At 49.5% G+C, this 12,158-nt stretch overlaps 1 protein-coding gene across 1 annotated transcript; it reads right to left on the minus strand.

Annotated features, from left to right (window-relative positions):
- Window positions 1–6,281: 6,281 nt before the first annotated feature.
- Window positions 6,282–8,797, minus strand: PV06_03784 (uncharacterized protein). Its single transcript, XM_016404598.1, has one exon. The coding sequence runs from the start codon at window positions 8,443–8,445 to the stop codon at window positions 6,805–6,807; it is 1,641 nt and encodes a 546-aa protein (XP_016265603.1). The 5' UTR covers window positions 8,446–8,797; the 3' UTR covers window positions 6,282–6,804.
- Between the last annotated feature and the right edge of the window lie 3,361 nt (window positions 8,798–12,158).

Genomic DNA, 12,158 nt, shown 5'->3' on the forward strand with positions numbered 1-12,158 from the left:
GTGGCGATCTCGTATATGCATGTCTTGATTATCTATTCCTTGTATAAAAGTCCATAACGTGAACCAATATGATGGTATGTTTTGGTAGCAAAAGTCAACTCCGTGACTCGCAAACACACAAGACTCTAAGACCCCCAGTATGGGTCAACTGACGAGGTCAAGACGAGATTGACGAGACTCCTTTTCGCAAGTGGGTTAACCACCCAAACAGTAATTCTGTACACATGCCAGGTGCCGATATCTTCGTGGTCGGTCTGGTAGTCGAACCCCTTCTGTCGGCACCTTGGTTCGGCAATCTTTGGATGCCTCGGCCACCTCGGTATCCTCAAAGTCAGAAGGTTGGTTGGTAATTTTTTTTCCGATCTGTATGCAAAGCCTCGTTGTTCTCGTATTGTTTTCGGGGCTGTTATTGCCCATGCTGACGCCGACTTCGAGTCTTGTCTCCTTGCCATGGCTGATCTGCCATGGTGGATAACATCTGAACCCAAACCACCGGCGACCACTTCTCAATCCAGCGCGGAACCAAGTGTTTGTCCAAGATCTTTTTCCAGGACGAAACTCATGCTTCGTGCGGATACTGTTGGAAATAATGAATTGCCACCTTCCATATTCGATCAAAATGGGTAGGTCCCACCACCCGTGTTCCTCCTCTCGAAGAGTGCAATCTCGCTCACCCCGGCCAACTTCTTGAGTGATTGCATCCACGGAGCAGCTACGGAGCTCGTAGTAGGGAAAGATTCTTGACTCCCTGTCCTGGTCATGTCCCACATTCCTTTCAAGAAGGTCACATCGTCCTCCACGTGCTGGGTCACTGGTAGCGTGGTCGTTCCCAATACTCCGTGCTGTATCGTACCATTGTGCCGGTCCGATATGGATCTTTGGTTGCCGACTTTCTGAAAGTGGTAAGAACATGGGGCGTAATAGCTTGTGAAATATTCCAAAGGTCATTTGAATTTCAACGTTCAGCTACCATCATGCAAACGTACCCTGTAGACAAGTAGCTCGTCGTTCCCACGGCAAAATGAAGCGACGAAACTTGTACCAGGCAGAAAGGGACGGTCTCCACAGCTACATCAACAAGTCTCTGTAGCATCGATGGTCCTGTGTGCTCTTCAAAGCGACCTCTGCATCATTGCAGCGGTGTGGTCTCACAGACGCCCCCTTGTCGTGTGTGGGCCTTGTGCACTTGCCGTTCAGGAGAAGGGCGTCGTAATGCATTAACCATACCGCCGCTTTGTGTTCAGGGTATTGCAAGCAGTCTCATGAATTTCCAACCTGGGAGGTACAAAGATACCTCGGCAGATGGCCAAATGGAAGAAGATACAGCCTTGCGTTGCGGAGAAGGGGAGATGGTGCGTGACACACTGTTTCAAGTTCTGTTGGTGCTCCACAACGCCATTGGTAGCGTCTGTGAAGGTCTGTTTCTAGGCCACCGTAGGATCGACTGATGGGAGTATTCCGCTGATCCAAGGATGATGAATGTCACCGAAGCAGGAATGGTCACCGGATGTTTCGTACGAGTGGACCAATCTGACATGTTCCTGGGAATAATGAGGAGGTTATGGTGGTCATCAGGGGGCCTTGACCTGAAGGAGATGTACTGTTCCGACCCAGTACTCGTACGGGTGCATCCACAAAAATGCCCCGGATGTGTCCCCCGCAAAGGCTACTCCGTCTTGCGGAGTAACGGATCCTCTCACAAGTACGTACCCGTAATACTCATCCTCCCTCACGCCGTCGGTCCTTTGTGACTTCATGAGGTGGCCCCACAAAGTTGGGAAGCCTTGATGGGGGTAAGTTCCCACGACCAAGTTTCCAGAGATGATGGCTTGTATTTCAAAACGCCCTGACGTCGTTCCCGCGTGGTTGTGACAGTTTACTAGCTGTAGACCACAGATCATCTCCAATCTACGTCAGTAAAAGAGTGACCGCATCCTTGGTCAGTTAAGAGTAGATTAATGACGGAAACTGAGGTAGCAGGTGCTATATCTCGGCGGCGGGGCTCGCAAGAGCTACTGCTCAGAGACACCCATGCATGCTCACTGTCGTCGTGCCGGAGTGATTACCCATTGTACTGTCCAGGGGCAGTGAGGGTTTACGAGTCGTCCTGGGTCGTTAGCTCGGGTACAAAGTTCGAATGTCTAACCCCGAAATGGAATTTAATGACCCTCGAATGAGAACTTCCCTTCTTCCGGAGCAACAGTCTGTCACAAACTCAGCCTCGTCATATGTTTAGGTACCATCCCATTCGTCACCAGATTTCCCGGGTTTTGTGAAGCCATCCCTTGAGATCAAGGCCAAATGAAATGGGTCATTATATTCTCACGGCGACCAGGTTCCCAGTTTGGGGTCCGTTGGGCCGCACCGTCTGAGACAATCGCCAACAGAAGCTGTAGCAGATCGGCGCCAACCACAGTTCCATCCTGGACATCTCGGGGGGCGTTGAATCACCGAGGCTGTGAAGGAAAGCTGTTTCTCCCTGATGCTTGTGAAATCCTCATTATCTCCAAACGGGTCACGGTGACGTTGATCCTAGCGAACGGTGTTGCCTAGCCTCCGAGGGTCGAATTTTTTTGCCTTCCGGACACATGAAGCCCGAGATGTCCAGGGAGAATAGATGCCTGGCGAAATTGTCCTTTGCCGCATCGGCCTCTTGTGTTGGACCTCGGCCGACCGCCTCGCCTCACGAATATAATTCGGAGATGTGATGGAAGGAAGAGGAAGAAATTGCTGACCGTCCTCAGGAATACGCCGAGTCCACATGGCCAGGTAAAAAAAGAGTCGAATTCCTGAGGTACCTGGCGGTGTACCTCGGTGAGTGCAACAACATTACAGGGGTGTAGTGACAGAAGGGTTTGCAAGGCTCGTGCACAGCTAGTACAGTCGTAATCCTCATCCACTCGGATTGAATCATCAAAAAGACAAAAACGACGGCTTGAAGACCCAGTTAGGAGTACAGTGGTACAATAAACCTTGTCAATTCTGTGGCAAGTCATCCTTTGTACCATCAGAGGCAAACAAAAGAGACCACAAAGTCTTTTCAAATCCTGCAGATCCTTTTTTCTCCCATCTCAATGACAACGGGTATGGAAGGATCGCGACGTAGCAATTACAAGTATGGTCGATGGTAAGCGTTGGAAACTCGGCAGAGACCCTTGCAGGCGCTCAGGTACACAAGACTGCGGAGTGCGTGATGCACGTCGGTAGGGTAGAGGCCGAAGGAGACACATGATGAACACGAACCGTACTCGGGTTTCATCTACAACAGTAATTGTCACATGTTTGGTTACATCTGTATTCCTTCTGTACCTCGTCAGTTTTCAAACTTGAACCACCAACAGCGGCCTGTCAGACATCTTTTTCTGTCTGCGTTGCGGAGTCATCAGTGTTACACAAAATGATCATCAGGAGGAGGTATTGTCCATCCATGCAGTCCAAGGCTCGGTTCTGAGGCCTGGACCTGGACTTGCCAACAGTGCTGCAAGGGTCCGACTCGTTTGGAAGGAATGGGCGGTCATATGATTCACCTTGTGGGAACCAAGTTGCAAAGCCACTCGCGGGTTGATCAACGAGTTCTGCAAGTTCTCGCCAGTCTCAAGGAAAGGATCGTCCAACGACGTACGTACAGTACGGAGGGTCCTCGTAGGAGTCCAGTATCTCCAATTTCTCCAAGGCCAAATGCGGTGAAGTAATACTCCGTACGCGTATGGTGTTTTGGATTTGGAGCAAACGAATGCCCATATCTCAATTCGTGGCTAGATATTCACTGTGGCTGAGCGTGATTGTTTTTATTTTCAGCCTTGCCACACTTTTCAACAAGGGCATGTCATTGTCTCAATGCTATGGAGTTACAACAAGTTAATCTCAACAAACAACTCAGGTGCACTGCCTCTTGTCACCAAAATGTCAAATGACAGTACGGAGCACACTCAGGTATGGAGAACTGTCGTTCACATCTCAGCCCTCTGTATCCCTACGAGGTCCTACAATATACGCAGCCTGGCCCCCTCCCGACTCCATATTCGTACCTAAGTACTCCGTATAGACACCTAATTTATCCCCCAACGACTAGAACCATTGCTCCATAAAAAGTCGTGATTCTAGAACTCCAGACACGGCTGATCCCAAGAACAACAAACATCTGCTGTCAGGTCACAAGCTCAGAAATTATCGCCTACTTTGATCAACTAGTCTCGACCTAGTACGAGTCTTTGTCGTTTGTGTGTGCCTGGTGGCCCTAAAGGTACGGTTTAGGATTGAGAAAGTCAGTCTAGACCCTGACAATCAGGGAACACTTGTAAGAATACTCTGTACAGTACCCGGTAACTCTCCATCCCCGTTGACCTGTCATGCATTTCACGTAAAACACTGTGTACACGAGTACTCTCACAATGGATACATATATGGCTGATCACTTTTGCTTTACTTCATAACTCGTAACGTCTAGAACTTTGCTCATGTGAGTGTCTTTGTTATGTCCTGTCTGACAACCACCCTCCCGCACCTTTGGATGCTAGGTTATATACTACCCAAAAGTACGAGATTGGGACGGAATATGGCAAGTCACCAGGTGTTATTTACCTTGTTACATGCAACTCAAATCAGGCACCAATGACTATCTGTGAATTTCCTACTCAATTCCAAACACATCACCTCCAAAACCCTTGTCTTACTCGTACTTGTGACTTCCCTACTCCCCCTTGGTCCCATCGCATACTCTGTACGAATGGTCAGGTACATCCGTAAATTAATCCGCAACCCAGAACCACACGTACGGCACGCACCGTGGGATAGTGGTCGAAGAGAGGGACAGAACTGTCACGGCCTGGCCATGTCTCGCTTACAGTAGTAACCCACCGATGGACTACTAATACCTGGTAACGGAACAATATCATCATGCATGCCTCTTACCACCCTCTCTCAATCTCGAACGGAGTATTACCCGTCCACATCCATAACATAACGCGCTCCCTGGTACGATTTACGACGACGGACCGACGTATCCGGTCGAAGAGAATACAAAAAGAGCGAGTTACGTCCGCGCGGAGGGGGGGACACCTTTTACGAGTTATAGTCCTCGTTCAACGACAAAACCCTTGTTCAAACGATGGTTGTGTTTTTTACAATCCTCTCAACACACACGCGCGCTCTCTACCTCCTTCTTTTTCTCTCCTTCTCTCGCTTACATCACACAAGTCACGCCATCTGAGAACTCATTATTTCACAAGGGTTCAGGACGAAGTTGACAACAACAACAACGCGGCTCAATGCATTGCATTTTCCACACAATCTCCCCCCGGCTTACTATAGCATTTTCTCGGTCCGACTTTCGCACCTATTCTCTGTTCTTCCTCCTCCTCCTCCTCCTCTACTATTTCGTTCCCTTCTTCGCTTTTTACTTTCCCTTTGCTTCTTTCAATATCGAGAGTGAAATGATGACGAGAAACTCGTTAGTCACCGATCAATGGAGACTTAGGAGGGGCTCTAATTCCTTCCATACTTTCAAATCCCCTCGCTTTGCCGTGCCTTGCCACGTACTTTGTAAGCTTCTGGTAAAAAAAAAATAATGCCGAATACTCCGTTAGGATTTCGTCAGAGGGCACGAACAAGGTATTGTCACTGCCTTATTCATCTTCTTTTTCTCTTCACGGAAGCATTCCTCACACACTACGGAGTATTCTTTTTTCAAAGTATACCTAGATATATTCTTTCCTTTTTTTTCTCCTGGCTGATATAACCAGTCGATCGATCGGTCGATCGATCGACTGTACCGTCCTCGTATTTGGCAAATTCGTTGTCGTTTGTTTCTTTTCCTCACCTCAGCGCCTTGACCCGACCAGCTGATCAAGAGACTCCTTACCTAGGGCCGAGGTAGGTACAGGAGTAGGTGTAACATACCACCAAAAACGATTTCAAGTGTTGCGTGAGATAATAAATACCAAAAAAAAGAGTGACCAATAATCATTCAACACAGACGTTGTAATAATTCGTCCCCTGCTGCGTGACCAGAAAGAATGATCATCAAAAAAAAAGGAAAAAGAAAATTACTTGTTCACATGAGCATAACTTTTGATGCCTCGAACCTCTTGTGACCTTTTTGCCCAGGCGCGGCGGCCGGTACCGTCCCAAACAACATCGAGCCAGCCCATCGGTGTACACAACAACTCCACCCAACCAAACGTATTCGCTACCAAGTACGGAGTAGGTACCTACAGTACTGTAGATATCGAACAAGCCACTACGGACAAGGGACACACGTGATACGTTACTGCAAATATGGTTGCAAATACTTTGTAGATTTCAATACTATTGATACACAAAAGCTATTGTTATGCTTTCAGCATTAGGTCAGAGGGTGCTTCCCGTAATGACATATCGTGATATATAGTACATGGTTTGGGTGTTCCACATCATACGATGCAAAACAACAAAAACGAAAAACGTGACAACGTTTCCATCTCTCCCCTTCGGATTGCTCCGGGGGAGATAGACAGCATACGATGCAGGGTAAAGTGACCTCGTTGGGCATGATTCATAGATCTTTCTCTTCTCACTTTTGGACCAATCCCCGAGAAAACACCCTTTCGCAAGAGAATCCCGAGACATGTGTGCCTGGATTGGAACCGAGGGATGGGGCGTGGCCTCACCATCCACGTTTCTTTTTTTCCAATTTACCCCCCTTTGTCGTCCATTGATAAACTAGGTATCAAGGTCATGAACACATACATAACATCAAAGTCGCTAAGAACGCAAGACAAAAACAAACCATTCAAAAACAAAAAAACATAAACGTCGTTTTGGAATCTACCAGCCCTTGGCGTGATATTCCCAAGGATTGTCAAAGTAGTGATTCCAAGAGTTGTTCTTGGAAGTTTCCTGTAGGGCTCCTAGTGGAGGGGCTCGTGGGGGCCCTGTTTGTGGCATGGTATGAGATTGAAGGTTGGCCATGCTCTGAGCGGTTCGTCGCTTGAGGAAGGCGTTGGCAGTTTGGGATTTTTGTTGTCTTTCCCAGAGTAGATTTTTGCGTAGAGATTCTGTCAGCTCTGTTGACAACATATTTCTCCTGGTAGTCCGAGGGGAATGCGCCACAGATTTCGCCGTTGGATTAGGAGGTGGTATCTTTATCGGTCGTCGACCTGAGCTCTGCATCATCATACCATCATCTTCATCCGGAGAGACGCCCATTGTCTCTGCCTGTGTAGATGGAGCGCGAGCCCGATGGAGTGCAGGTTGTGAGTATGCGTGGTTAAGTCCAGTCTGTGACTTGTTGAGAGCTAGGGTCAGCATTGATCGTCGAGATACCAAGTCAGGACGACTGTCGACCCGTCGGAAAAGATGAGGTTCTTGGGCGACTCTTCCATTTCCGTCGTCTGAATTGGAATCTTCCCACTCGTCGCCATCTTCTTCCTCGTCCTCGTCGATGGCCGACTCAATGACTTCGTCAGTGTCGTCTTCCTCATCACTACTCTCGATGGCGCCCTCGTCGTTCTCCGCATCTTCTTGTATTCTTCTTTCCGCAACCACATCTTTAAACGACGTTCTCTTTGGCTGCAGTTTCGACTGGGAACCTTGCAAGGTTGTTTTACTTAGACTTTGGGACAGCGAGCTCCTTGGTGGGGGTGCCTTGTGTGAAAGCACTCTCTGCTCAAAGGACGACTCATCATCCTCCGACGATCCGCCGAGCGTGAAAATGCCGGCCTTGATTGGGGGAGGGGCTTTTGTATTCAGCTTGGACGAAGGCACTGGATGCATCCCAATGCTGGTTTTGCGCTGTCGGAAGGACGAGGTGGCTGGAGAGAAACCATGGACCACCGACCCAGAACGTATCAAGCCATCCGAGGAGACCGAAGTGTCGGAATCACGATGTTCGCTCTGGCGAGCCATCGTACTCCTCGTGGCGGTTGTCGTGGCGGACAAACACGACTCCGTCGAATCGTGCATAGGTCTGGACTCGTCTTGTTGTTCAACTTTCGGTATTGAAGAGGGCTCGGGTAGCGCAGGGACACTGGCTTGTATGGAAGGGGACAAGGGGCACAGGGCCGTCTTCTCTTTTATCGTTACCATGATCTTTTCAAGTGCATCGGGAGTCAAGTGGCGTGATTTCGAGAGGGAACTAGCGCATTCATCTTGTCCAAAGGATCTCGATCGGGTCGAGAGCGGCTTCTCGTTCAAGCTGTCGTCTGAAGAGAAGGAGTGGGATAACGAGGGCGCCCGTGATACGGTGGGCGGCGAATCGACTGGCGTTACACACAGGGACTCGCGAGACCATACCCGCCAGCTCATGTTCTCATATCTGTGGCCTTCTTTGATGGTCTCCGAACACTTGTTAAACATTGTCCACATTGCTTTTAGACTGATGGCGTTGGCAGGATCGATCTGGTGCATCTTCAGTGCGTCGAGTTGTAGGACTTCGGGCACCGGACAAGATGCCATTTCGAGCGGCATTTCTGGTGGGATCGAACCAGAAATCGGGGGAGGGAGGAGAGGGAGGAGGAAAGTGTAGTTGCGAGACCAGAGGAGCACCCTGAACTAAGAGTCGAGGGGGTTTACAATCGCTTTCGATCTCGATTTCCGCATACGATGGGAAACTGGGTGCGTGTTGATCGGCTTGTGACGCAATGCGGTGATCGGCTCCGTACGGTTGGGATTTGTGGAAGCGGGTGGGAGAAAGGAGACTGGTTAGGTGGTGTGCTAGAGTGTCGAGAGAGGGATGAAGTGAACACTTCGAGAGGGTGTAGAGCGGGAAGCGAGGGTGTAGGCCATGGAATCTACCATGGACAAAATGTGGTTTGTTGAGGAATTGAAGGAAGAGAATGCGCTTGGGGAAAGGAAGTGGTATAACAAAGCGGGAGCAAGGCTCGAGGGCAAGCCGGGGACCAGGGCAATGGACAGAGAGAGAGGCGAGGCCATGGGGCACAGGGCACGAAAAAGAATCAAGCAGGGGGGGTCAGCATTGATTCGGGTAAGTCTTGTCCCTACATGGCAGGGCCCAGGGCTTCTTTCTTTTGGGCCTCTAACGGTCCCTAGGCCGGGGCTAGTGGGCTCTCGCTGTAGAAGGGGGGGCTAGTGGACTTGGGACGAGAACGAGGGCGCAGGGGAAAGGATTTGCGTTGGGCGGCGCATGCTTCGAGACACGAGGGGCCGTCACGGACGTGTAATGTGAATTGCACTTGAAATGACAGGCCCTTTTGGATTTTGACCCGCCCGGCTATTTGACGGCTTCTTGCTTTCTCCCTGGACACTGATAAAATAGCCCCACAAGCCCAATAGCTCGAGAAGTTGTTGTCGTCGGTCACACCGTTACCGAGTACAAGGACTGGTTACGAACGACTTTGCCCAAAGGCCAGGCATCAATTTCTCGTAACGGCGCTCGAAAGAGAGACACAGAGCCAAAGAACCCCAGAACCTCTCCAGGAGTTTCCGGTGTCAGCAGTTCTGCAAACGTTTTCTGCCTGCCTTTACGAGACCATCAATCGGTCCCCTGTCTGTGTGCAGGTGCCTTTTTTGTTTTATTGGACTCCGTCAGCATGGACTGTAACACATTAGAGAAGAATTAATGAATGAATAGTAGCATGTGAGAAATTGTTATTATTGGGGGGAATATGGTACGTCCGGGACCAGCCAAAAAGGGTCATTCGGCATTGGTCTTGGGGGGGCTCAGTCAGTCACATGCACCGGCACGGATCTTTGTGTGCTGTCGCTCTTTTCAGCCACAACGCACACAAGACTGGGGGCGTTTTATTATTACTCCGTACCTAAAGCTTCTAGGTAGTTCCCAGGCCCCAGGCTGAGGGTCGACCAGGTACTCGTACTCCACGAGATACTAACTCGTTTCCAAAGGTGGCAACTGATTCAGAACACAATGTAACAACAATCCATCACCTCGCACGGAGTACGCAATCATCCCATATGATTTTGGCTCCCAAAATGAAGATGCGTTGTCAGAGCAGCTGACTCGAGACGTCCGTTGTATCTCGTAGCCGGACTAACTCTCGTAGCAACCCTCAGTTGACTTTTTGGTGACTTTTTGCTGGGGTATCCATTAACTGGACTCTGTTCGAATTCTGCCGGATTGAGCCAGTAAGCGAGTGTCAAATGTCTACAGTATTTCCATCCGTCTTCCCCGTTCAGACTAAAATGCCGTCCACGTGCGAATTTCTTTGAGAGCAAGTCCTTTTTTTCATGTCCAGCTGACGCTCTAGAGACGAGTGCTCCATAACTCACTCCCCTACTCTCCCGAGTACGTTACGGAGTAAAAACAAAAGTCATGAATTGTTTGATCCGCCTTCTTGCCTCGAGTGCGGTTACACATACTGTACGGAGTAGTACTTTACAAACTCTGGCGAAGGCCGGTTGATTAATTCAAGTAGTTTCTATTACTCTGATGTTGCTTTCTTGTGAGTACACCGTATGATCTAATTGAGTCTAATTTGATCTAGACAAAATCTAGTCTGTTTGGGTAGGTTTCACTGGCATGTGCAATACCAACCACATCCTACGGAGTACAATATACAGTAGTCATCTGTCGCCTTGACCTTCAACTATTTCACAGTACTTCGTACAAACATCGCCAGGCTGTGCCCCAACACTCTGGCTCCCGACTCCCGGATCTTGACCCGAATGCGGTCAACAGCCGATCTTGTCTGTGCCACGCAAATGATCCATTCTTTCGTTATTATTGTGCCCTGTCCAGACCTTTGCAAGTACAACTCTCGATGCTCCTGCAACCCTCCCCCTCGTAAGCACTTTGTTACCTTGTGTACTTGTACTCGGTACTCGGTAGCGGCATTGTCTTTTTGTTCTTCGAGCCTTGTCGAACAGTGTTACCCCAATCCTGTATCACCCTCCACCGTGCAACCTACCTTACCGCACGAGACATTGTATACGCCGTACGGTACTAAAATACTCGTTATCCCCTTTGCCATCCCGCAGTGCTACACCGAGTGCCGACTCCCACGTCACAAATGCACAAGTCAATCCGTTTCCTTCGGGGCGACATCCCACGGGCGTCGGCAATCAACCCATTAATTGATCACCACCACCACCACCACCACCATCAACAAACCCCTGCGAACGTGGCTTGAGGGGCGTCCATTGGGAGAAATAATGCGAGATCAAAGAAAAACGGTGACGGCCTTTTGTTGTAATGATGCGTCTTCAATAGGGCAAATCGCAACGAGGACAGTATTCCATTCGTCCCATTCGCATCCACCCCCATTCTTTAAGCCCTGGATTATCGCACTTTAACATACCACTACACATATTACTCCGTAAAAAAACAAAGTCACCAGGTCACCGGCAATTGAATTCGAATATCTCCGAAACTAGCAATGATCGCCTCCCAAGGGCCTTGCTACCGCCAGCCCTTTACCCGGCACCCTGTCACTCCGTAAAGGGGGTTTAAATTCGTACGGAGTATATACGGGGGGGGTGTGTGTGTGATGAACGTTTGCCCAGCTTTGGTTTGGTTGACCAACAAGGAAATGCCAATCCATCGGAACCGCAAGCAGCTGATCGCGCACCTTGTCCCTGGGTCCGAAGCCAAACGTTTGGCACGCTTGTCGAGCTTTCCCCCTTCCCTCCGTCCCTCCGGAAGTATCAAGCCTGTTGGTTAGCTTGTACTCCATACCCAAAACTATTGTCCATCGTGATCGATGGTTTGACGCTTCCCATCAACGGTGGCTGGCACGCCAATTGCTGCAAGCAGTAAGGTGTTGGCGCCCGCGGAATGCTATTCGCATATGCCGGGGGTGGGGTGGGCTCAAAACAAGGGCTGGGCTTCGTCAATAATTTAGGTACAGTCCGGAGTATTGTACGAGTAACAAGATCCGTCGGCTCCTAACTTCAACAGTGATCAGCCAGCAACCATCTCAATACTCATGCCTTGTCTCACCTTGCATCGGTTGAATGTGTGGTTTCCGCCGTAAATGACTTACAGTCTGCATCCGGGATAGATATCCTATAGGTATCTGTTTGATCCATGGATTACGGGAGTACTCGTCTGGAGTCCTGAGCCTCCGTACGTGCGTAGTTCGTCTCTTCTGACGCAGCCTTACCGAATGGCCGGGAATACCGACTTTTGCAATATTGTATGATAACGCTCGAGAGAGACACCGGTCAAATCTGGGACGGTTCAATGACTCCGGTCCGCCATCGCA

The sequence above is a fragment of the Exophiala oligosperma genome (assembly GCF_000835515.1).
Source record: "Exophiala oligosperma strain CBS 72588 unplaced genomic scaffold supercont1.3, whole genome shotgun sequence".
Classification (NCBI taxonomy): domain Eukaryota; kingdom Fungi; phylum Ascomycota; class Eurotiomycetes; order Chaetothyriales; family Herpotrichiellaceae; genus Exophiala; species Exophiala oligosperma.

Excerpts from the sequence above, each read along its gene's own strand:
- PV06_03784 (XM_016404598.1), bottom strand. The coding sequence starts at position 8,445 with ATGCCGCTCGAAATGGCATCTTGTCCGGTGCCCGAAGTCCTACAACTC.